This window comes from Thamnophis sirtalis, unplaced genomic scaffold (genome assembly GCF_051295495.1).
Source record: "Thamnophis sirtalis isolate CommonGarterSnake01/CBP01778 unplaced genomic scaffold, rThaSir2_p1.2 scaffold_1, whole genome shotgun sequence".
Lineage (NCBI taxonomy): Eukaryota > Metazoa > Chordata > Lepidosauria > Squamata > Natricidae > Thamnophis > Thamnophis sirtalis.
In genome coordinates, this window is record NW_028261381.1 from 30,377,494 (window position 1) to 30,405,213 (window position 27,720).

The window sequence follows — 27,720 nt, forward strand, 5'->3', positions numbered from 1 at the left end:
TTATTACTAATAGGTTTGTGGAACATAAAAAATGGAATGCTTGCTTGGAAAAATCCAACATAATTTTTTAAAAAGATGCTATAGTGACCATATCACAGCTTTTTGTAGCCTTCCTAGGAATGACATTTACAATTTGGGGCAGTTCCTGTAGAAACATTGACTTGACTTGGTCCTGATACATTTGCAACATTCCCATCAGCCTCTGTCCAAGACAGTTAAGTGATTCTGCTAGCTGATCATTTGATGCACTATTGCTTCAAATACAAATGTGAAAATGCTACTGATTTTTAAAAAAAATTTCCTTAATAGTTAATAAATTGAGATAATTGCAGAAATACTAATTGGGGATAAAGTTGTTTTCTTCACACAAAACAAAGCAATGTAATTCTATGTATTTAATTTAAATGCATTATAAAATTCAGGGTATTTGTTCTTAGATGCCCGATTCTGAGTATTGGGACAATAGTGAAGCCTGCTAAACAGTTAAACCCACACAAGCTTCAAATAAGGGTGATAAAGCTTGTTAAATTACTCAGTACTTTATTATATATAAGCTAAGACACTGAGCTTAGGCAGAATTTTTAAAAAAAATAGTTTTGAATGCCTTTCCTTGTCAGTTTTCCCCCTTAACCTATGGCATTTCTCCCAAGGAATAATGACCATTTAAGCCTTTCAATTAAAAAGGAACTAGAGCAGGCTTACTGCTTCTTAGAACGGACATTTGTTTAAAATTTCCAAGTCGTCTTTGATGATTAATAATTTCAGGATAAAGAGGAAATGTTGCAATGATTTAAGACAAAGATGTTAGCAAAAGGGATATTTCTCAAAAGGCTTGGAGTGTCAGTAAAATCCAGATACAAAGATCAGATAAACACCACAATTGCAATAATACTGGAAGCTACTCATTTGAATTTAAGAAATCTGCATTTTAATTCTATGCATATCAACTTTGATGTAAGTCCTGTTGAGCTCTCAACATGTTTCGTTTGTAATCAAAAATACTATGCCTTGAATATGATCTTATAAGTTTTTTTTAATTATTACAATTTGCTATTGTCATTTTTGACAACTATACATAGATTTTCTCTGTGATGATCTATCCATTACTTATTCTTTCAGGTCTTCCAGTGGTGCAGTCATCCCACTGTAACTGAGTCCATTCATCTTGGTACTGGTTGTCCTCTTCTTCTACTTCTTTATATCTTTCCCAGCTCCCCAGAGCTAGGTCTTTGCATAATGTGTCCAAAGTAGGATAATTTGAGCTTGGTATTTTGTCTTCAAGTGAGAACTTTGGTTGATTTGTTTGATGATCCACTCATTTATTTTCTTTGCTTCCACTGTATTCTTAGGAGTCTTGTCCAACCCTAAGATTCAAACTCATCAATACTCTTCCTATCCTGCTTCTTTAAAGTCCAACTTTTGCTTTCACAGACAGTCACAGAGAATACCCTGGCTTGCATGTTTCTGATCTTTGGGGGGAGGGGGATTTAGATGATTGCAAATTAAGATGTATTATTTCACTTAAGATTTTGCTTTTCATTTAATTAAAATTGTTGTAAGTCAAATTATCAAATTTAGTGTATGGGGGGAAAATCCCCCATTTGTATTTCTTGGATGCTTCTGAACTATGATTTGTTCTTCTAATTTGACATTAGATTTCAACCAATTACAGAACATGACAAAATATAATACTCTGCCTTGAAGTGGGAAGTTGGTAAAAGTGATGTTTTTCAAAACAGCAAAAAAGCAGTGTAGAGGAATAAAATGGATTGAGGTTAAAGTTAAATTTAGTATCAGTAGATACTATGAAATTGAACACAAATGTTTGCTAACTTCTGATCGCTTTACTCAACTGTAACAGATTTTCTTTTTGGCATAAATGTCATTACTATTTTAAGCTGACCAGAAAAAAACAAAGATTCTATGAACAATTCAACACACACTCACAACCCCAAATTGACCCAGATTATTTTATTTTATTGGACTTGCGCCAAATTAATAAAAATAAGCCACAAATACATTCATTTGGTGGGAAAGGTCATTATGAAGTCAAGTAATCCTAGATTAATGCGAAGGCTTTTTTAGTAGTATTTTTTTATGAATTACATTTCCTTGTTCTTCCCTTTCCTTTAAAAAAAGGCAGACATGGGAATGCCATGTCTATTTATTGTGTTTGAATTTGAAATATGTATTTAGTCATTCCAGTGACTTCTTTGGTGAAAGGAAATGACAAAACTACATTATGAAGCTTTGTTTTCAGAAATGGAATAGAGAATGACCATAACAGTTTTCAGAATGATATCGTAAAAGACTGCTAATATGAAGGACCTTCACTATTAACTTCAAGTCAAAGGACAAGCAAAGATGTGCTTATCTTATATTTTAATATAGTTTTTGTTATTTAAAGCTGCTTTTAGACATATTTTTATATTTTTGGTATTTTTTTTAGCAGGGTGGATTTGATTTAAATCAAAGCGATTTAAATCATTATTTAAATCACCAGTAAAAATGCTTGATTTAAATCAACTCGATTGAAATCATAATTTTTAAAGAGCAACTGTCATCTGCGTCCTACAGCAGTTTCTCCTCTGACCCACTGTTGACTCACAAACAGTCCTAATATTGTAGAATATACAGCCTCATTGGTACATAACTAAGCTGTTTCATGCTGAATAAACTAAATTATTAATGTATCTTAAATAGAAAACTAGATAGATTTTTACTCCAAAAGCATTTTATTGAAATAAATTTGATAAAAAAACAAAAAAATCAGATTTAAATTTAAAAAACCAGATTTAAATTTTAAAAAAATCTGGTTTTTTTTAAATTTAAAAAAAACCATCGATATTTATCCACCCTAATTGTTTGTGGATATTTGATTTTTTGAATAAGTATCCTAGATGCTGGAAAGCACCCAGCCAGACATACACGCGCAAACCTTTCTTTGGAACCTAGTCGATCTGTTCCTAAGAGAAGGCAAGCAGCCTGGGGAGATTCCTGCATAATAGGCAGAATATAATAAAGTAGATAGCTTTAACTCTACATCTGTGAATCTGGTTGCTTGTGCCTGGCACTACCAGTTCTAATATATAATGATCAGGCCCCAAAGGAGATAGTTGAAGGCCAGCCTTGGGGACCTCTCAGGCTCCCTGCCACACTACATTGTTTTTAAAGATTTATTCCCTAAAGAAATTCAATAGGAAGCTGACTTGCTGCAGAGCAAAATCACTTCCTCTAGTTATAGTGAGGCGATGGCATTTGATTCATATAAAAGTTGCAGGACTAGTTTACCTTCTTATGAAAGGATGCTTTGGGACTGGCATTGTTCATCATGACCACCATTTTATAAATAAATATTTGGTCTCCATGACATCCATCTTGTGAGTGTGCCTGCCACCAATGCCCTTGGCCATAAAAGTTTGCTTGATCTAAGGAGACCTAAAGCTCTTAGAAAAACAAGAGATATTTTTGATTCAGAGGTGCCTGTTATTTTTCAAAGAGAAAAGGAAACCTTGCCTCCTTTGCTTTTTTCCCCCCCTTGCTAAAATTCCTGGAGTTTAGCATGCTTGTTACACTTCCTGCCTTATTAGGACTAACAAGTGGACAGCATTCAATTCTTTTTTTTAAATAATTTTTTTATTTTCAAACAAACACAAACACACAAAACATACAACATTAAAACCTCTTCAACTGCATACAGTGTGTCAATTGGTTACAAGGTCTTTCTGCATCCTTTCCATAGTCATCACTTGAGCTTTATCAAAAATCACATATTGTTAATCAAATATCTTTGTATGCATTATTATTATACTTCATTTGTTTGATTATCACTATTTCTCCATTTTAAACAAGGTATTCTAAATATGTATCCATTTATATTATAATGATTCATTATATCATCTTTAATATATCCAATAAAGAATTTTTTATATCCTATTCTAAGTCATTCTATTATTTTAGCATTGATAACATTCTCTTAATATTTTTTTCCATTATTAGTATCATCAATCTAATATATATGTATACAAATTATTATTTGTTACACATCCATTAAGCATAGCTATTATTACATCCTTTTCATATGAAACATATTAAATTTGAAGTAAATTTATATTATGGCATTTCATTACATCATCCTGAAATCACTGAATGATATTACATCTTTATATTCTATTCTATATAGAATTATTTATCTTTTATCAAAAGGTTTTTCAACATCTTCATCATCCTCACTTACAGTTTGTATAAAATTTCATATTATCAAGTTAGTATATATAAATGTTTTATTATCATTATTGATCATATATTTCACTATAGCTATTATTCACCTTGTCTTATACATAGTACTCAAAATTTAACTATATTTAACTAAATTTATTTCATTTCATCATCCTGTATCCAGAAATAGTGCAGTCCAATATCTCTTGTCATTTGTAGAATCTGTATTCTAAGTGTTTTCTTGATAAGTATTATGTGGACTTCTCTTGACAACTTGTTATTCATTGCATATCTTATAAAGATTCGAAACCCTCTATCTGTTCCTTTCATCAGCTTGACTTTTGTTATCGCTGGTGCTTCTGCTGAAATTACTCTCATTGTTTCTGCCAAATTTTCTCCCCTTTCTTCATCTATATTTTGACATCTGATAGAGTTCCAGTTCATCGATCTTTCCTTTCCATATTTCGCACTTATCATTTCCCTCCACTCTCTATTTGCTGTCAGTGTCAACAATTTTCTTATCACTTTCATATGTCTCTCTGGTTTTTTGAACTCTGTCCTCAAATTTCATCGTTGTTTTATAAGTATTCTCAACTCTTCCCTTCGTACTTTCTGTATTTTGATCTATAATTTCAAGTCTCTTTTCAGTTCTCTCTGTGATTATTAAGACTTTTTGAATTTCTAGCATAATTCTTTGCAATGTTAGTCCCTTTTCTTCTTCATATTGAGCCGTTTTTTGCCAGGTTATAAACACTGCCACTAAACATCCAAGGCTTTTGCTAGTAAAGTTCAGTAAATTCAGTAAAGTTTTTCAGGTCAAAGCTTTCTCTTTCCTTCAAAGAAACACATGTATAAACAAGACGTTTTCCACTGACCCTTTCAGTAAACAAAGCCAATATCTTTGTATTATCAGATGTTGCCAAGCCTCTAGCTTCTAGATGGCAGTGTTACATCCTTTCCCTCTGTTTTTGCCTCTCTTTCTGAGTCCGAACTCCGGAAAAGAAAAGAAGAAAAAAAATGTTTAAAGATTACGATCCGGCCGAGCCTTGCGAGGAAAGAAACTTTTAATGCACAAATACAAAAAATGGAAAAAGTATAGAGGAAAAAGTGGGGGGGAGCCAGTCCACTTTAAAAGTAAGAGGCATTTGTAAAAAGTCCATCCATAGAAAACAAACAAAATTAAAGTGAAAAAGATAACACGATAGTTTTAAACCAGGGTTAATTTACTGCTTGCTCCCTTCTGTCTTTAATCTTATTTTAACTCTAAGTCTTTTGAGTTTTCTCTAACAATAAGGATTTTTCTCACCATTTCGACACACTGTCTCTCCTCTTCTGCTTCCGTTTCAGGGGTCTGTCCCAACCTTCTGCAGCCATTTTGGCTTCTTCTCTTGTAGCCAGCAAAAGAGCTTTTTCCTGGATCAATCAGAGGCTTTGCGATGCCCCTGAGATCAGCAGGACGTGCCCTTCTCTATCACCGTTTCTTCAGAATGGTTTAGATCCAAAAGGATCATCCAGCAACAGAGATATTGACAGCAATCCTGGAGCCCCAAGATTACATGTCGTGTCATAGCGACGTCAGGTCCCGTCTCTCTCAACTGCATTCCATTCTTATTAGATTAAAATGGAGGAACTGGTCCTGCTTGCTCAGCAGGAGAGACCAAGTCTCAGAGGAATCCTCCTATGGCCCTGAAAAAGAGGAAGCAGCTCAAAGGATCTGAATGAAAGAATTGTGTGCACCCCTCTCCTTTATGGAAAAGGTAGCATGGTGAATTCAAATACAAGTAGATAGTCCTCTACTTACAACCACAACTGATTCCAAAATTTCTGTTGCTAAGCAAAAGACAGCTGTTAAGTCAGTTTTGCCTCACTTTATGATCTTTCTTGCCACCATTGTTAAGTGAGTCACTGCAGTTGTTAAATTAGTAACACGGTTGTTAAGTGAATCTGGCTTCCCCATTGACTTTGCTTGTCAAGGTTGCAAAAGGGGATCACATGACCCCAGGACACTGTAACTGTCACAAATACATGTGGTTATCAAGGATGCTGATCACGTGGCCATGGGAATGATTGTAAGTGTAAAAACAATCATCAATCATTTTCTTCATTGCCATTGTAAGGTCAGTCACTAAACAAATGGTTGTAAGTTGACCGCTACCTGTATGTCGAACTCTTATTTTCTCCATTATTACTTTTTCATCACTTACAAAAATGACAATTAAATTCTTACTAATTTGATATTTTGAGTGGAATCATCCCCCTAATCACATTTTAAAGCCCAGACAAAATGACTATATGATCAGATGAAGTTGCACATCATACTAGGGGTAAAATTCAGCATGTTCTAACAGGTTCTGAAGATCTGGTAGCGGAAATTTAGAGTAGTTCGGAGAACCGGCAAATACCACCTCTGGCTGGCCCCAGAGTTGGGTGAGAATGGAGATTTTGCAATATCCTTCCTGCATGAGTGGGAAGGTAATGGGGATTTTGCAGTATCCTTCCCCTGGATTGGGGTGGGTAGGGAGATTTTGCAGTATCCTTCCCCTGCCACGCCCACAGAACCAGTAGTAAAAAAAATTGAATTTCATCACTGCATCATACATTCTGTTTTCCTAGGCAGAGGTTGGTAATGCAATGCTTGGAAATTCTGAGGTGCCCTTAAGACTTTGCAGAGACACCCCGTTCTTCAGAACCAGTTTAAAACATCTCTGGGAACTCTGAATAAATTGTGACTGCCTTACATTGCGTTTGCCATGAGTTTGTGCTTCTGCTTGGCATCATCGTGATTATTAGAAAAGTGTGGTAGTGTTCCAACAAATCCTTGCCCATTTTCTCTCAGGCTCTTGTCAGTATCAGAATTACAGCAGCATGTTAATTGCAAAGTTGTAAGTAGCTGTATGGTGAAAGGCCAGGAAGATTAGGAGGCGGGGTGTCCCTCAGATGTATAATGCCTTTTACTTTAGAAGCAAGTAGCCTTTCCTCTCAGATCTTTGCATTTCTGATTTTGAAATAACTTAAACTGCACCTCTGCCACAGAAATGAATCCTTTTAATGTCAAGTTAATTTAAGCATTTCTGCTACAGTTTAAATTATATATCAGGAAATAGCATAAATGGTACAATTATGTCTGCGGGCAAGATTTACACTTCTTTCTGATTTGGTAATGCTGCTTTGTGAAAAGGAATGCCTTTTTTCTCTCTCTCCTCAGAAAGGCTTAATGTAAAAGATCACCCATGTGATAGGGCCTGTGCAAATATAAAACTTGATAAGTACAGACTTACATGCAGCGTAAGGTGAGAAGTTGGAAGCAGATTAATCAGGTACATTCTGTAGCATGAATTGTCTGTCTCTTTCCCGCCACCCTTAATTATGGCCTTTAAGACTACATCAAATCAACATTAATCATTGGTTTTATCTTAAGCAGAATTTACACACCGGTTTCAACTGTGATTTGAGGTTTAGTTAAAAGGATTCCTTGTTTTGCATTAACTGCTATTTACATCATGATATAATGTTTAACTGTGGTTAAGTAAGTGGTTCTGAAAGAACAGAATGGCTGGGGCAGGCATGAAAGTTTCCAAGTTGAGAATATTTTATCTTCCATATTGGAGAATTTGGAAAACATTGTATCTTGACCACTTTTTTTTTTTTTTTGCACTGAAATATTTTTCCTCCACAACATTTTGAATCTAATCAAGCTAGAGATAATTCAATGATAAGTGATGAATCAAACATGAAATTGATTTTATAGTGATTGGCCAATTACCCCCCCCCTCCTTTTTTTCTTCTTCTTTATATTTAAAGAGGGTACTTTGCAAGAGAAAATACTTTCAAATAAGTAATACACACACCCTGCATCTGTTTTAAATATGCCTTAAGGGGAAAAAAATCTCAATTTATGGGCCACCCATTCTTACCATAGGGTATCACTGGGTGGCTTACACTTACATATAAGTTAAAGCATAAAAAGTTAAAATGAAATCTTAAAACCAAAGACACATGGGGAGGGCGGGGGAAAAGTAGGTGGGGGACAGTGGTGGGTTCCTACCGGCCTTCCAATCGGTTTGCTGAGCACGTGCTTTGCATGCACACTTGAAAGAAACTTGGTCAGAAAACAGCTGAGGAGCGGCAATTCAATCTGTCACCCCGATCATGGTCAAGAGGTAAGAAGCAGGCTCTATTCTGACCTCTTATGTTGCTGAATGGTAGCTCTGCTGTCATACAGAGAGCGAACCAGTTATGCGTTGCTTTGAAAGTGGGTCCGCCTGCCTGCCCCTGGGTTATATCTACCTTGAAATAAAGGTAGATATAACCCAGGGGCAGGCAGGCGGACCCACTTTCAAAGCAACGCATAACTGGTTCGCTCTCTGTATGACAGCAGAGCTACCATTCAGCAACATAAGAGGTCAGAATAGAGCCTGCTTCTTACCTCTTGACCATGATCAATCTTGTCTTTTCATTTTCTTCAATTGGGTTAATTTCACACAAAGCCAAGTAGGGCCAGAGCTGGTTAGTGCTTATATAAAAAAACCATCAGGAAATCACTAGACTATAAGTTAAACTGTAAGCAGTATTTAAGACTTGTATTGGCTTTAATCAAAGCGATATATTTTATTTTAACCCGGCTTCTGATGGAAGCCTGAAAAAGAGATTGTCTGCTTTAATTAATAGTAGAGAGTACTGTATTTGTGTATGACCTGAAGAACCTCCTCTCAGTCTTTGCAAAAGGTGTGCAGATTTCTTACAAACAAGATGTATGAATTTCTTCGCATGATAGACTGTGAAAAACGAGCATCAAGGTCAATAGCTCTTGTTTCAAATGTAATGAAGGGTTTCTCAGCTCGCTTTCATTTAGTAGCCAAGCCAGCTTCTGGAAGTACTAAGAAATTATTTTTCTGTGGAGATACTAATCACAACTTGTCTGTATTTTTCATCTCTTTATTTTCTGTTTTCTGATTTAACACTAGAAGAATACTGCATGGTGTAATTTATGAGCGATGCAGAATGGTTGAAGTTCTCTTTAGGGAGAGAGATAATGTTGCTAGGACATCTCTAAAGTTTATTTTTGAGATTTCACTTCCAGAGTGTTAAAACCCAGTTAAACTCCTTAGAAATGTATTTTGTTTGCTCTGTATAAAATGTTAGAGAAAATACTGAGTACTCTGTGCCAAGATTTGGAATGATGAAGTCCCTCATAGGATGGACTTGCATTTGTATCACAAAACCTCTAAATACTTGGGAAGTAAGAATATTTGGAATGTAGAGCCACGGCACCATGAAATTCAGGGTTCTGAGAATGTCTTACACTCTTAAGAGGCTTCAAGGTTTTCCTAGTATGCTTTCAAGCCATTCTCCTTATTGCCTTATTGTCCCTTCTGAAACATTCTTCCTTTCATTTTGCAGCAGCCCATTGTGCCTGCCCATCCAATGGCTCCTCCTAGCCCCAGTATCACCAGCAGCAATAACAACAGCAGCAGCAGCAGCAACTCAGGATGGGATCAATTAAGTAAAACAAACCTGTATATCAGAGGGTTGCCTCCAAATACCACTGACCAGGACTTAGTAAAGTTATGCCAACCGTAAGTATGCTTGTTGATAATAAATTAAGAAATGGGTGGTCAAAGATTTAAAGGGATCGACTTGTGAAAAGCTTTTTTTCCCCTCTGGATGTGCCAACAAGACCCATTGATTTAAAAAAAAAGTAGCACAGAAATGTATCAGAACTGAGTTGAGAGCATAAAACAGAGTAAGTCTAGTAAATGGAGAGCATAATTCTACAAAATAGGGTAAGTCTAATAATTTTACATTGACTTTGATCGTTCTTCATATAATTGGAACGGAGAATTATTGAACTTATCAGAACTAAGTACTTCTAAGTTCTTATCAATACTTAGAGATGTATGCCTACTTTGTGGCAGTGACAGTGAATCCTGACCCATAAAGTATTTTTTTCATGGCCCATAAATAATTTGATGGGGATCAAAAATTATTATTATTAAATGTTGTAGATTCTTTTTCTTTTACTACTGTAAACACGTGGTATGCTGCTCAGAATCTCTTAATAGGATCAGCATTTAATGTACAATAAATAAATAAACACCATGGCTGCATGCTAGACTGGGCAGGTGAAAAAACATTCCAGAAGGATGTTCTCAGTCCAAAGAAAACAACCTTGGATGCATCCATGAAGTCACTACGAGTAAAGGTCTACCTTTACCTTAAGCTAAAATCTTATTTTGGGTTGTATGGCTAAAACCTCAAAAGTGCATTTGTATATAGCAGATGTATCCCATTTAAAACAAGATTGTTCACTCAAGAGTATTGTAGCATACTGTGAATGAATCTATTATTTTGCAAATGAACCAGTTTGAAAAGCCAGAAATTTAAAGTTATTGCAAAGTCACCTTGTAATAACATTTCATGTAAGTGTGCAAGTTCTTTTTCCATGAATCTGGGTGACTGTTTTTGACTTTTCATTATAAAATCAGTTGGCTTCATTCATTAGCTATTATGTAGATTGGTGATAAACTCGTTTGAGGAAGATCTTGGTATAGTTCTTCTAAACCGTGATCAATGAAAACATAATATTGTGAAAGTTACTCTGCAAAGCAAATGATTCTTGGTCTTTACTAAGCTGACTGATTCTTGTAGTTCTTTCTTAACTTTTCTCTTTAGAATTTTATTTCTTATTAATAGTGCTTTATTTGTACCATAAATAAATCGTATTCTTTCATCAAGTTGGGATAGTTAGATACAATTTTATCACATTTTAAATAAAAATTATAGATAGTTTATGTTTCTGTTCTACCTTCCTGGACATATTAATGGTTCTGCGTTAATATGGCAGCAGAAAACTTGTGGAATTGGTAGATGTTGTGAAATGCATCAAGTCCAGTTCAACAGTGTGTAAGAATCCTAGGCCTAAACTTAGAAGATAAGACTACATTAAATGCTCCTTTCAATTGCTCTTAACTGGTGGTTTTTAGAACTGTGTAATATTGTATAATTGCCCATAATTCTAAATATGTCTGCTTTCATAAACATCATTTTAAGACCTATATTGACTTCTACTCCATTCCCGTTGCATATTTTTCACAGTATATAGAGTCCTTGTATGGAGTCTGAATAAAACCTGCCTTGATGATTAAGCACAAAGTGCTTTTAGGTTCCACACTTGGATTTCTGTACAATACATGTTGTTATACTGTGAAACTAATGTCACAAGTATCCATTAAGTTAGAAAGCATTTTTTATCATCATCTTGATAAAAAAAAGAAAAAAAAGTCTTGTATTCTTGGTGGCAATCAAAATAGATGGCTAATCCATTCATAATTGAATAAAACTAGATTGTAGAAGGATCTTGGAATATTTATACAGTTCTTTTGTTTCAGTATCCGTTTGTTTCTAGTCATTGTTTTACTCTGGGATAGAGCTAATAATGACCATGATAAAAAAAACTATCTGAAAAAAAATTAGATAACTTTTGGGCTTTGAGAGTGTTTTTATCTAATTGCAGAAGTTTTACATCTTACTGTTGTATTTGTAGCACTATAATTACAATGTAGGTTTTTAAGGTATGACTATGTATTTTATTTAACAGATTCAAGTGGAAGTGTATTTCTGATGGGAAAAATGTTTCTTGCTGCCAGCTTGTTTTGTCTTTGGATTTCTTCCATTTCTTAACCTGTGTCCACCTGGCCCCTGTAACTTGTCTTCCACTTGCATTTTTTCTGCCAGATTGGAAGAGACATTTGGAGTCACCGGGGAGAGCAGATGTTTTCAGAGACCATTAGAAAGATTCTAAAATAATTTAGAGGAATAAAGCTTTGTTTTCAGTTAGTGGCCATATGTTGGGAAATGAAGGCATTTGTTTAGTTTTGCATTCGGACATCCAGTTCTTTCTCCTTTTTTAGAGGAAAATGTTAGGCCTGCAGTATGATTTGGAGATTCAGTACTAAATTGGTTGTTTTCCTTTTCATATTTTTTCATATAATAAAGTCCTTTTTTAAAAAAATATTCAAAATATTATTATAATAAGGTATACAATTAGGCTTAGGAACTATATAAATTGTTCTTTTTGCAGCAATCTTTTATTTCGTACCACAAGCCATATGTATAGATGTTATAGAGCAAAGCTGAATTCTTTTGTAAGGATTTGAGACTGCTAGAACCACCAAAAAAACAAAACCATCCTTTTTCTAGTCTTTCCCCTGTGTAATTTATTTATATCTGAAAGGAAAGTTTCTTGATACGAGATGCTCCAAGAAAAAGGATTTCTAAAATTATTTTTGGTACGTTAGAAAATAGTCTAAAACATGGAATACTCCCTTTATTAAAATATTGCTCTTATTATTAAACTTGCTTACATGGCTGCTTTGTGCTGATAAAATTATTACCACTGTAGCCCACTGGTTTCTTTCAAAACGAAAGGACCGGTGGAAAGACAGGGTTAATGTATATGAATTTAAGAAAATGTGAAAAGTATATACCAGCGATGGCGAACCTTTTTTGGTTTGCATGCCATAAATGGGGGGAGCGCAGAGGGGCCGTGCGTGGGCATGCCACACCCATAATGCAATGCGTGACACCCCCCCAGTGCGCATGCGTGCACTATAGGCACAACCCCCCATTTTTTGCATCCTTTTTTCGCCCTCCCCAGGCTCCAGAGGCTTTTTAGGAGCCTGGGGAGGGCGAAAAAAGCCTCCCCCCCCCCCGAGGCTCTCCAGAAGCTTCAGGGACCTTCAGGACGCTTCCCTAAAGCCTCTGGAAGGCAAAAAAAAAAAACCTACAAGCCAACTGGAAGTGACTTCCGGTTGGCTTGGAGAGTCGTTTTGAGCACTCCAGAGGCTTCAGGGACCTTCAGGAGGCTTCCCTGAAGCCTCTGGAGCACTTAAAAGGACCCTCTGAGCAAACGGAAGTTCGTTCCCGAACTTCCGGTTTGCCGATAGGGCTGGTTTTTTGCGCTCCAGAGGCTTCAGGGAAGCTCATGAAGCCTCCGGAGGGCCTCCGGGCGGGGAGGCTCTTTTTGCCCTCTCCAGGTTCCAGGGGCTTTAAAAAAGGGTGAACTCAGCTGGCCAGCACGTGCATGCGCGCTGGCCAGCTGACAGAGCAGCACCTTGCGTGCCCTGACAAATGGCTCCGCGTGCCACCTATGGCACATGTGTTATAGGTTCACCATCCTGGGTATATACTATTGTAACCCTCAGTTTGATGAAAACACATTCTGCTATACAAAACTGAATGTTCACAGATCAAGGAAGTGGGAGGCACACCTATATATCCCAAATAATTCTTGTGAAGTCCTTAAAGGAGTTAAGTAGACTGTAGTAATTGCCTTAAACACAAGTAGCTCATTCAGAAGAGGAGGTCCTTGTTAGAAGTATTCTGGAAAGCCCCAAACAAACTTATGATGCTTCAATTTAACATGTGTCTGCCACGCCAGCAAGTCTCATTCTCTCATGGCATTTTTCCTTGAATACATCTCAGATTCTGTACATTCTATGTGATTTGTGGCCTTCTTTGTTAGCAATCATAGAGTCTTTTAAACGTAGGGAATTCATTAGTTAGAAAACAGAAGTTAAATTTTAAATAAATTTTTAAATAAATTATTCAGTACTTGAGCAAGGTTGCCATTACAGTTAGGTTGTATAGCATTTTATTGCATTCTTGCAGGAGTATGTCCCTAGCCCTAGGGTGTCAAACTCAAGGCCTGGGGGCCAGATTCAGCCTGCAGGGTGTTTAGATCTGACTCGCGGGGCTGCCTTGGAAACAGTAAAGGACCAGCCCGCGGTGCCTCTGTCACCAAAACAGAGCTCAGTTTTTGCTGACAGAGGGTTTCAGGAGGCCATTGCAGCCAAAAACAGAGCTTGGAAGCCCCTTTTCACTGGAAGAGCATTTGGGCTCCACAGGCGACCCCAACATGAGTGATGTCAAACTGGCCACGTCCTCCCCCAGGTCAAACAAAACCCTGATGCAGCCCTCAATGAAATAGAGTTTGACACCCCTGCTCTACACTATAGCTACAGTAACAGGATATTTTCAGATTCAAAGTTGGGGGGATGGTATTTAGGGAGTATGCATGGCCATATCAAGTCTCTTGTGCTGTTTATTACATTTAAACATTTTAATTTTATTTCAGAAAAGTTTACCACTGCTTAAGTAAAACCACTGGTACAAGATCCTTTCCCCTTGGACAGTAGTTGGAAAAGGATTATCTTAATAGATTAGTGGATCTGCATATGCTAAGTGTCTTTTCTAAACTGGAAAGTTGAGGTATAGATAATAGGCTGTGCAAATTAGAGGGGAAAATGCTACTTCAGAGCATTGAGGCCTTTTATTTAACATTCTCAGCAACTTCTTACATTAGCTATCTCTTCCTGAGGCCACAGTTTGCTGACGGATGCTTTGTTCTTGGCCACACATAGTCTAAAATACACATTTCCTTTGATCCTGAATCACTGAATAGGCCCCTCCCCCACCTTGACCCCAATACATTTGTAGATATTTTCTTAATTCAACTTGCTTGAAAATTGATGATTCTCTGTACAGTAGTGGATTTCCTGCATGGGTAGGCTAGATTATCTTTGAGGAACTTTCCATCTTAATGATCATTCAATATTAACAAAATGTAAATAGCTTTTGGATATGTAAATGTTCTGTTTGGCTGCTGTTATTTTAATTATTTTTGTAGAAAGATCAAAGAAAATTGGGTAGTGAGCATGTTCTACCGTACTGTACTCTTGATTTAATGGACTGCAGCTTCACATATTTTAGATACTATAGATTTTTTTTTCTTATTTAATAATGTTTACCAAAACAAGGGTTTGTCCATTGAATTGGTATTTTATTGCAAACTAAACCAGTTATGTGAATGTATACAAATGATGCAAAGTGATGAAATTTAATGGCCATCATTTCCTCTAACTACCCTTTAAAAAGCAAAGTTTTATTATAATGTATGCAAACATTATTTCAACTCATTCCATTTCATTTAGTCCTTCAATAGGAATGAACAGGAAATTATGTGGACTGTTGCATGATATGATATTTTGGTGTACAGTATCCATTTCAGAACCAATAGCCATATTTACTTATAACTTGCCCTAATCATGTTACTTGATTCTTTGTGTTAATGAGTGAAGCCAACAATCTTGTAAAGTTCCATTCATCATTGGTTTATTGCAATATATGTAAAACAGAATGTTACTTGTTCCGTTTCTAAGTACTTAGACTCTAAAACATGCTCATTCTTGGCTTCTGAATCTGTTTTATTTAGAGAATAATAATCCAAGTTTGCAAAGAGAACAAAGAGCCACTAATGGTAGGTAGTTATATCCTCTAGCAGGGAGGGATCAAGCAGAAGAGCTGAGGAATCAAGAAAAAGGGATTGAGCAGTTTGCCTGCATGTTGCAGAGTCATACAAAAATCAGAATTCTAAAAGAATTTGTCTTAACATTGAACACAAACAGATAGCACTGATATGAAGCAATATTTCAAAGACTTCCTGAAATTTGCTACTGTGTTCGTATTTATCTTTTAAATTGAAAACATCTTAATGCCTTCAGTGTTATAACAATGGCGGTAGTAGTAATACTCATAAAAGAGGGGAAAAGCTATTATCTGCCTTCTAGTCATAGGAAGGCGGGGGGGTCAATTTAATTAGCCAAGAAATACTTTCCTTTTATGGTTTAAATATTTCCATTTTGTCTGGAATCAGTTTTGATCTCGATTAATGATTTTAAGTAGAACATTATTCAGTGATGCAACTTACATTGATGTGCTTACTTTGAAGTCTTGGCTGACTAATTATAAAGAATTATATTGGTCAATAGGATACAGCAGAACATCTTAACTGTTCTTTCAACTGAAATTACTTTGGCATCTTCCTAGGTTCATAGTAAGTGAGCCCCCTATCATTAAAGTGTGTGGGTGTATTTTCATCATCTAATGTGTTATAAGCCAGAACCAGGAGAGGGTCCCCTAGATTAGATGACGGTCGTGTTTACTATAATTTTTCCTCCAGTGGGAAAACCAAAGGAGACTTAAAAGGAGACTGTCTGAAACTGATGGATCCTTAACTTAGTATGACTCCCTATATGGAGAAAAGAGGGTGCGGGCCTCAAGTTCCTTCTTCTAATTAGCTAGTTGGATGTTTGCAGCAGTTGGTTGCAATCTTACTTTAGTGAGACTTTGGCAGAACGGCTATAGGAAATGAAATACTTCAATCAAATGAGAAGATTCTTGTTCTGCCTGTGGCTGCTGATTTGTTTTTTTATTTTTTTTAAATCGTACATGACAAGGATCGAACAATCAGGGATTTCAGTAATTTAAATCTCTTCCTTTTTTAAAGGAGTATAAAATCAAGGCCTAATAAAGATTAGTCCAGCTTTTTCTTTCTCTATATTCACAACAGTTTGTTGTTTCCTTATTTGAGATTGTCGTTAATTTCTCCTGCTGTATCAAACAGTTTTTTTCTTTATATCACTTAATATAGCTTTCAGCCCTCTCTAAGCGGTTTACAGAGTCAGCATAATGCCCCCACAGTCTGGGTCCTCATTTCACCCACCTCGGAAAGATGGAAGGCTGAGTCAACCTTGAGCCAGTGAGATTTGAGCCGCTGAACTGCAGATAACAGTCAGCTGAAGTGGCCTGCAGTACTGCACCCTAACCACTGCGCCACCTCGGCTCTACTTCAATATTTCAATCTTTTCTTTCTGTATTGTAAATGCTTTGACTTTCATTCCCATTTCGTTGTCATATGTGTTTTTATCAGCATAATTTTATAAAGGGAAAAACATAACATCTTTAATAGTTCAACTATTTTTTTAAATTTCTGCCCCCATACAATTTTCATAATAAAAAAACGTAAACATATAATTCAGAGTTCTTAGTAATCCCATGGCATTCTTATCCTAGAAAAACAATTTCAAATGTAGAAAAGTGATGTGAAATTTTGAAATTATTAAATGAAGTTAAAATAGTGTAATTTGTGTACAGTAGTAATTTTTAAAGTATGCAATTAATTTGTGCTTCCAATATTGCAAATATTTTGTGTACATTATAAATATTTGAAAATATTCTCTATTGGCCAAATGACTTTAGTTTTTAAAAAATAGAAAAGGAGAGGGTTTTTTTGATGAAACACATTTTATAGCATTGCATGTAATATGTCTTAATAACTGTTCTTGAAATAGCTTAAAATACTAAATATATAGTAGTATATACTTTCATAAACTTCTATTTGGTTTCTTCACATTTGTATTCCATCTCTTTACTTTTCTGATACTGGGTAACATCAAATACCAGTTGACATCTGCTCATATACTAGGCATTTCTTTTGCTCTCTCCTCCTACATTCCCATTCACATCAGACCTTCTTAAAATACTCTGTTTTGAAGTTGAAAACAATTAGTTCAAATTTTGAAATGGGTCATTCTCCTGTGCGCTGCTTGGAGAGTCCAAGCATGGGTTAAATTCAGTCTATTCGCCCAAGGACTGAGATGATTTTCTTAGCCACGCCTCCTCTCCTCATTGAGAATCAGCTCAAAAACTCAGTCCAGCCCAGTTTGGACACGTTTTTGGGGAGTTCCTCAGGTTTTTTGGGGTGAATAAACTGGGACAATCCTTAGTTAGTGATTTTCTTATTTTTGTCTTAGTTTGTAGTCAGGAGGAAAAAAATCCCTTTTAAATGTGGTTTGACTCTCTATTGAATTGCTGGGAGGACTTCGGGGCTTCTCGGCTCCTCATAACTGACAGAGCTTTGGTTCGTCGAGGTGCTTGTCCAGCGGCTGCTGGCAAGCGTGGGGGTGGCAAGAGGCTTCCTCCACCCCCCAGCTGTCAGTTTGACTTTTTTTCGCCCGGAGACCTCATCGGAAGCTTCGGATTGCGTCTGACAGTTCCCTTATTGCCCGAAAAAGCACAGTGGCCATTTTTGAAGCTGTTTTTGCGCGCTTTGGATTCCAGCCATTACCGCTTGTCACGCTTTTTGCTTCCTAGCTAGCAGATCACCACGGGGAAGTTCTTAGCCTTCTTTCGGGGCTCCGCCAGGCTTCCTTCTCCAAGAAGAGTTAAATGGGCGGCTTAGGAGAGCTTTGGCCCTCGGGTCATACTCCTCTCCAGAGGACACATCTGCAAGGCACGTAGCACCTGTCAACTCGTGCCGGTGCCAGGCCTACTGTTTGCATCGTTGAAGACACCAGCTGAAGACAACGTGGCTGAGAGAGGCAAGAGGGCGCCAAAGAGAAAGGAGGAGCCAACATTGCGATGATACGGACGTGCGGTCTCGATGCCCTGAGACCACTGCCGATACTTTTGCCACTGGATGGTCCAATTGGACCTAAATCGTTCCATAGGGATGGTGAACAGGAAGAATATGTCTTGTTGATCCTGGGACACCACAAAGTCCCTGATCAATCCAAGAGAAGTTCTTCAAGCCAGCGACAAAAAGTCCAACCCTAGGCTGATGAAGTTAGGACAGCTCCGGAAGGGAAGGGAAACGGAAAGAGAAAATGTGTCCATCTGGTGAGGAAACTACTGTTTTGGAAAAGACTGCTCAAAAAAATCTTTTTTAAAATTAAATTAAATCCGAAAGCAGAAGAAAACAAGCGGTGAAATTAATCTATATTGGATTGCTTTGGATAGTGTGTTTCTTTTTCTTTGTAATTCTACTTTGTGGATTGAAGTGCTCGCAACTTTTTTTAAAAAGAAAATGGATCAGTTTTTCTTCTTCTATTTTTTCTTACTTTTTAATCTATGGATTAAAGTCTTTATTTCAACAACTGATGAGAGCTAAAGAGCTTGAAATAGATCTATACTAGTCTCCCTTTATTTATTTATCAGCACAAACACAACACAAATGTAACAAAGGCAACAGTAAAAATATTGGGTTTCTGTCTGGATGGTCTCTTAAGACGAGCCGATGGACAGAGAATGGAAGCAGTGAACTTCCTCCCATATTTGGGCATACCAGGGGTTGTGACTTTAAATATGTATGTATGTATATATGTACGTACGTTCGTACGTACATACTGGTTTAATAAAAGGAATTGGGATATAAATTGTAAACAGCGATTTGGAAAGGAGGATTAGAAACCTTGTTATCAAACATAACTAATTTTTACTTAGAACATGCTATAAAGGGGTAATGTTATTAGATGATATTAGAAATAATGAAATGTTACTATGTGGTTGTGTTTTTAATTTTGGACTATTTCATGTAAAAGGATGTTAAAACAACCACAGTCAAATGAGAAGCGTGGTATGTTAATAGTAAGATATGTAAAGATTTTTGATTTAAAATACATAATGTGATTTGAATTATAAGTAATGACTGTGGAAGAGATGCATAAAAGTTATTTGTAACCAATGTAACAGACCATTCTAGAAGTTATGACTATCACACCACCCTGTGGGTCATGTGATTGCAATCCTGGCGCTTGGCAACTGGCTTTGCATTTATGATAGTTGCAGCATCTTGCAATTATGTAATAGTGATTTGCAACCTTCCTCAGCATGCTTCTGAAGAGCAGACTCAATTGGAAACACATTGACTTAATGACCATGTGATTTGCTTAACAACCACAGCAATTCACTTAACAGTTGTGGTAAAAATGTTCATAAAATCATGTCTGGCCATAGCATGACTGCTTTACAATCACATCAAATTACAATGGAAATTCTGGTCCCAATTGTCATATGTCAAGGTCTACCTGCATTGTTTATATTAATATTTGTCACAGTCTGCCACATGTTATTTCTTTTACATTAAGGTTAATTTAGTGTATTCTTCCTTGTATTACATATTAACATTGATTTTATAATGCTGATGTTTTTCTTACTTTATAGTAAGAAAAGCAGTAAATGGCAGAAGTGAAATAGAGTCTTCTATTAGAAAAATGTAGTTGAACATATAAAATGTAATTTGTTTTTAAACAAACGATATGAAAATTATTAATCTAGAACTTTAGTTCAGTGAACAATAAATTATTTCATTGTAGCCATTGGAATTTGACTGTGATATCCAGATAGAGATTGATGGAGGCCAGGAGTCCCTTTGAAACAATTTGGGTAAGCCTTGACTGCAGAGAAGAGAGGAGTTGGCTGATAAAATAAATAAAAACAAACTGCATGAAGCAAAAAAGAGAAAGAATATGGGGTGCAACATGATTGAAGAGCTGTGGTGGCACAGTGGTTAGATGCAGTATTGCAGGATGATTTACTGCCCACTGTCAGGAGTTTGAGTCGGACCGGGTCAAGGTTGACTCAGCCTTCCATCTTCCATGATTGATAAAATGAGGATCCCAGATTGTGTGTGTGGGTGGGGGCAATATGTTGACTATGTAAACCGTTTAGAGAGGGTTGCAAAGCACTATATAAGCAGTATATAAGTCTTAAGGGCTATTGCTATTGGAGAGATTGTGAGAGTCCAACTCCATTCTGAAGTGAGAGTGAAAGTTGATCTTTATGAAAAGAAAGACAAGGAGGACTTGGGGCTTTTTGGGTTGCAGGAAATTCTGATAGATAGTTCTGTTTAGGACTAGTGATGTATTTTATTGGCTGGCAAAGCAACCAAGATTAGCTGCAGGTATATATTAATTTAAATGGAAGGGTAGGTGCTACATCTCAGTGTTTGGGCAAATAGGCAGATTGGGCCATTTGAAGGAATATGAGGATGGGAGGCAAATTGTGACAGTGACCAGCAAAGATAATGTGACACTAGGTGCTAGGTTGGCTGTTATGTAAGAGGATGGACAATATATTACACCTGTTTCTGCAGTCCTGGGCATCACATTTGGGACTGCAAAGAGAATGTTACAGAGAATGTGACTCAATGTCAGGAGGCTGCAAGGGTCAGGGTGGAAGAACATCTGCTGAGATTGAGCAAGGTGGATGATGGTTTGTCCTGCAACCACATGGTAGATGGATAGCTCCCCTACTATATGAAAGTTGTTGTCCTTTCTCCAAAATAGCAGCCCTGTAATTTGGGATAGAATTCAGCAGATAGAAGCCATAGACAGGGCCTAAGGATTTGTCTATCACTCGTGCCCTCATTTGTTTGATGTTGATGTGCCAATTTGGTGTAGAGGTTAAGATGCTGATCAGAAAACCAGGAAACTGAGTTCTTGATCCGCCTTAGGCATGAAAACTGGCTAGGTGACCTTGGGCTAATCATTCTATCTCAGCCCAACTGGGTACTTGTTACAAGGAGTATAGGAACAGGCAGGAATATTATGTATGTTTGCTACGTTTAAGTTACTTACAAGGTAATAAAGATGGGGTAAAAAATCTAATAAATAAAATTTCCTACAGATTGGATGGTTCCTCAGATGTGCATCACCTGAGGCTGTATTGAAGACTACTGAAAATTGCAATTAGTACAAAATGCAGCAACCAGAAACACTCTTGGGCACAGTTTTCAATATAGTTAATCCTCAAGTTATGAATGTAACAGAGCCTGCCAATTACCATATTTTTCAGAGTATAAGATGCACCGGAGTATAAGACGCACCAAGGTTTTGAAGAGGCAAATTAAAAAAAAGTAGGTAGGTAGATAGAGGAATAGAGAGGGAGAGAAAGAAAGAGAAATATGGTAGGTAGGTAGAGTAGTTAGATAAAGGGATAGAGAGAGAAATACAGTAGATAGGTAGGGGGAGAGAGTGAGTAGATAGGTAGGTAGGTAGAGGGATAGAGAGAGAGAAAGAAATACAGTAGGTAGGTAGGGAGTGGGATAGAGAGAGAGAAAGAGAAAGAGAAAGAGAGAAATACAGTAGATAGGGAGAGAGAAAGTAGGTAGGTAGGTAGATGTTTCCAGGTGTATTTATCCATGTGTTGGAGAAGGAAATCACTGACAAACCTTAAGTGTTTGTTTCTGCTGGCACAGCACTTGATCAATGTACTTCTTATCAGTTAAAGAGCTTTCCAAAAGGGAAAAAAAAGTTTTTGCACTCTGCAAACCTCCAAAAAACTGCCCGTTTTTCGCGAAAATAGGCCTGTTTTTATTTTCAAATAAAAGGCATGAATGGCGTTGGGGGGCTTGCAGAGTGCTCCTGGAGGGGGCAAAAATGGACAAAAAGCCCGTTTTTCGCAAAAACGGGCCTGGTTTTTCTCAAACAAACTGCATGCATAGCCTTATGGAGGCTTATAGAGTGCTGTTGGGGGGCAAAAAACAGCCAATTTTTGCTCATTTCTGCCCTCCCCAGTGCTTACGGCCGCGGTCTGCAATTATCCCTGCAATTGCGGCCCCATTTGAGGCCTTCCCCCAGTCAGGCCTCTCCTGCTCTGCTACCACCTTCCAGCAGCCGTTCCATATGCCAGATCCTTCTGTACACGCACCTCCTGGGTTTCCCCAACTAGAGGCCTTCCCCCAGTCAGGCCTCGCCTACCCGGACGCCGCCTACCGGCAGTATCACTCTAATCTGCCTCCTTCAGACATGCCCCCTCACCCCGTTGTACCTGTGGAGTTGGATCTGCCCTCAGGAGTAGGCCCGGATGACGTCGCCCGGAGCTACACTCCCTTCGGGGAGGAGCTTCTACAGGGACATCTTAGCCCATCGACGCCGCCTCTGAAACTGAGGCGTTCTGGGCGGGTCTGCCGACGGCCTGCCTACTTAAGCGATTATGCATGCGCAGCCTCCGTGGATGCGCCCTTGCTAGGGGGGAAGGAGTGCTAAGTCCTCAACCTGCGACTGGTCCTAAAGTCCTTGACTTATGGCTGGCCGCAGATCCTCGACTGACGACTGACAGCCAGCAACAGCCAAGCCGCGCCTGATTGGCTAAAGCATAGCTGGCTGAACGCGGGCTACCAGAAGCACTCCCATTGGCTGCCCTGCTTGACAGCTCCGTATAAATAGCTGTCAGGCAGGGCAAGGTGCTGAATCTCTGCTTGTACATAGTTCTTGTTCTGTTTGCAATAAACTGCTGTTCAACTTACCTCAGATGCCTCACGTCTCGTCATTCATTCTTTTACACCCAGCCAGGAGGAGCTCTCTGAAAGCCTTTATAAGGCTATACAAGGCCATTTTGGTTAAGGAGCGGGGCTTCAGGAGGCAAAAAATGCTGTATTCGATGTATAAGACGCATCTAGATTTTCAGCCTCTTTTTTGAGGAAAAAGGGTGCGTCTTATACTCAGAAAAATACAGTATATTCGTAACCTGAGGAATTATAGAAGTGAATAATGTAAATTGAACGTGATCACTCCCTGCATTTGCCCACTCATTCGCTGATTACTAATTCGCTAATCTAGTGTGTGGGTTGTTAAGTGTACAAGGTATCACAGGCTGGAGAAGGCCCAGGGGGGCCTAATGCTTATGACCTCCCAATGCCTTCCCCAACCCACTGAGATATCTTATGCTGCCTCACCCATTTGCAGATAACAGAGGCCTAAAGTATTGTGCGATCAGGCAAGATCAGTAGTGTGAGATCTCGTGGTACTGATCTTGTGTGAGGTTGTGGTACTTTACAGACTGAAGGCCTGAGACACTGAAGCAGGCCAAGAAACCGATGGCTCACTAGATCTTTGCATGGTGATTATCCACAGACGCAGTGTCTATGGAGACCTGGCAGGGATGGGGGAAATAGGCAAGGTGAATGTTGCAGTGCCTCTGCAGTCATTCATAGGGGTAAATGACTGCCGTGGTGCTGCAATATTCGTAACTTCAGCACCGTATTGTAAGTTACGTTGTAGCTTAGAATCGTCACTTATTCAACTGTCGTAACCCAAGCATTACCTGTTTAATACTAATTTGTGGGCACTTGTAGATTTCCCAAGTATATGCAAGATGGTGATTTTAAAGCCTTATAGGGTAAAGGCCTGTACATGGCTTTCAGAAGGCTTTGCTCAGGAGAAGATAGTCTGATTTGATTTGTAAATCACGAGAGATGTTCTTTTTCTGCAACACAGAAATGCAATGAACAAATGACTATCCATGTTCTAAGGTACCCATATCCCATTAGTGATCTTCAGATGAGTTAAACCACAATATGCATAATTCTTGGGCAAGTTGGTCATTGTTTCCAGTAGGTAGGGTTTATTGGAGGGAGTTGAATGACAGGAATGTCCCTTTCTTTGTACTAGGTAGGGGACTCAGAAGTTGGCAGGGATAGAAAGTATATTATGGGATTTTTTTTGTACATAGAAATTCCGAGGTCATTACTATTTAAACTTCAAAAGAAAACGCGGGTGGGACAAAGCTCAGTGTCGCAGCATGTATTTTGCAACTACAGCATCTACAAACCCTGGTCTGTCTGGAAATCTTCTCTGTTGTTGAAAGTAAACAATGGTAGCAGGATAATTTAATGATCTGATTTGGTGTAGGGCAGATTTCTGCATTTACTTGAAGCTTGATTTTTGTTGTTCAAGCACAGAATGTGTTCTTGTCAAAAGAGGGATTAAAATCTGTTTTGCTTTGTCCTGATAAATTGCTCTTTATCCCTTTAATAAACACGGGGCTCTGTTTTTTGGCAACTTGGTAGTGTTATAAAATGGTAAGAGGGAAAAGATTATTTTCAAAAGTTTTTTTAAAAAAATAACGCAAACCTACAGAATTATTTTTTGCCAGAATTGCTGACCTTGCCAAGTTACCTCCCTGTTTCTCCCCACCCAGGATTTCCGATCTTTGGAGCAGGCAGGAAAAGCTGCAGTCTGACCTAAATGCTGGTGTGTTGCTTCACATCTGAATGATTTTCTGATGCTAGGCCTAGCCAGCCGTCACATGTCTTATTAGGGAGTTAGTGTCTTTAGATTGGAGGAAGAGGATTTATATGGTATTCCTTCTTAATTTATTTCCTCTTGACCCTTTTTCTACAGAAACATCGTGTTTTCAGAATTGTGCATTTTTTAAAAATTTCTTATCATCAGGGTTATGCACTTTCTGTACCTTCTGTCATTTATTTGCAATAATTTATTCATCAATTGAAAGATTCTTCAAGAAATTTACTTTTGTAAAAGAGATGTAGGAGGATTAGAGAAAGACTCGAGTAAGGCTAGCATATTTGGGCTACAAAAATCTCAGCATTAAATAGCAGGAAACAGAAAACTGTTTGCTACTCGCACAGAGGCAAGCAGATTTTTTGCAACCCAGATATGATAGATTTATAATTGCACTTTTTGAATTCGAAAATGATTTTTATATGATTGAGCAGGGGGCCAGAATGGAAACGGGAAAGAGGCATCCCCTGAAAAATGCAATTTTTCACTGAAAGGTTCCTTTTTATGTAAAGAGATATATACACTCTCCAAATTACTGTTTCTACATTGAAGCTGTATTGCTATAGAGCTCTAATATTTATTATCAAGAGAGAAACTTGTTTCTTCTTGACGTCTAGTTAGCATCACAATAGTAGAGGAGCTTAAGCTGATTGAAATCTTTATAAAGAAGGATGCCAAAACAAGGCATTTGTTCAGCCTTTGTAAGGTAAAATACCTAACAAAGCTGATTTATAAATACCAAAAGCTTAGCTACATTTTTAAATATACTATTTATCCCACATATCATTAGAAAAAGAAGATAGGTAAACATAGTGGAAATGTACTGACAATAAGAGAATGCTTATTGGAAGAAATGTTTCCTTAAAAACTTAAAAGTCCATAGAAGGTGGAAAATTCTCATTTTAATAAGGATAATATTCTACAGATATGTATCTAATCAAGGAAGAGGCTTTTTAAAAAATGTTTGCCGGTTTCATAGCTTATACTGGAATACCAAAAAGCAGGCCTTCAGATGCTAATCTTAAATTTAAGGCAATTTAAAGCTTGCAGAATAATTGTAATGTAATATGAATCCCTGATTCCTACTTTCTAATAAAAATAAATCAACTCAAACCTCTCTGGTTTTCTGGATGCTGACTCAAATAACAATAGATACATTTATTAATGTGCTCTGGTGCAAATTATTGGCTATCACCGCTTATTATCCATGGCTAATAAGTCTCACAGATTATTCTTCCAGGTTTCTCTGTTCTAAGCAGATGCTGCAAATTTTGTGACATTTGAGAGTAACCATGTGCTCTGACTAATCAGAGTCTTTTTGGTGGCAGTTATTTTCTAGCCAGGTGCACTTTGCTTTTCCAGAGTCTTCTGGGCTGGCATGTTATATCAGTTGTGCAGACATGACCAGAACAATAAAAGTGTGATTTCAGTGTTTGTTACTGTAGTTACAGTTCCATCATTGATAGCATTGCTTCATGGATGCGATCTAGATCAAGAGCCATTATGATACTGTGGTTACAATGCAGTATTGCAGGCAAAGTCTACCCATTGCCAGGAGTTTGATCCTGACCAGCTCAAGGTTTACTCACACTTCCATTCTTCTGAGTAAAATGAGGACCCAGATTGGTGGGGACAATATACTGACACTATAAATGCTTAGAGAGGGCTGTAAATAAGAATTGTAGCCTGGCTTCTTAATTTCACGTTGAATAGAGTTGTGTACATATTCTTTATACAGAATTATTTCATGCACAAATAACTGCTGGGATAAGGAAAAGAAAATCACCCAGGTGTTCCCCTTTTTAAATACTGTCTATGCACCAATCTGGTCATTTTTCCAAATTAAGGAAAAATCCTCTGATAAGCCACATATTAGGAATACATCAGGAAGAAAACAGAAAGCATTAATCTAACCATTCCCTGAGTGTATTATAGAAAATCTAAAACTGAAGAAAATATATTTAAAACAAAATACTTAAAAACACTTGTTTTGTTTTTCTTTAACACCTTTTTATTTTAAAAGTTTACTCTACTTTTATACATTTGAAATGTTATCAAGTCCATGGTATAAATCAAGTAAAATTGACAGTAGATGGTTACATGGCAAATGGGATAAAATATCTTTAATAATATGAAAATATTATGAGAAAAGAAAAATGTGTGAAAACCTATCACTGCACACTTAAGAAAACACTTTCAGCAAATTGCTTCAAATTCACTTTTTTAGCCTTCTGAGGAAAAAGCCTAAATAAAACTATGTAGGTGTGTGCACGCACGCACATGCAGATAGATAGGTGGATGGATGGAAGGAAGAAAGGATGGATGGATGGATGGATGGATGGATAGATAGATAGATGATAGATAGATAGATAGATAGATAGATAGATAGATAGATAGATAGATACAGGGAAACACACACACACACGTGTTTCAGTGATACAGTGTAGTTTGACAGTTGGCTTTTTTCATGTGGTGAAACTTGGTTTATTAAGTTCCATTTACAAGGAACATAGCCAAGAAGAACATGTGCACTTTGCCAAAACTGATGGCCGCAAGGTCATATTGACAGTTCATTGAATTTCAATCCAACAGCAAAAATTTTAAAAGCAGCAAATCGATAGGCAGCAGAAATAAAACAAATACAAATCCGCATAAAATTTGCCTCAGCTCAGATAATTGCCATTCGATTAGGAAGTCTCAGAAAATACAAGGGTTTTCAGCTGAATCTTGCCTTACCTGAACAGGAAGAAACCAAGAATACCAATAAAAGGCTATGTAGATTATGCTAACTTCCACATTT

At 37.4% G+C, this 27,720-nt stretch overlaps 1 protein-coding gene across 5 annotated transcripts in view; it reads left to right on the forward strand.

Moving 5' to 3' along the window:
• Window positions 1-27,720, forward strand: part of RBMS1 (RNA binding motif single stranded interacting protein 1) — a 133,792-nt gene that overhangs the window by 52,200 nt on the left and 53,872 nt on the right. For all 5 annotated transcript variants that reach the window (XM_087709868.1, XM_087709873.1, XM_087709857.1 and 2 more), the window contains exon 2: window positions 9,619-9,794. In XM_087709868.1, coding sequence (XP_087565994.1) covers window positions 9,643-9,794 — 152 coding nt within the window. In that variant the 5' untranslated portion in view covers window positions 9,619-9,642. The remainder of the gene's footprint in view (window positions 1-9,618; window positions 9,795-27,720) is intronic.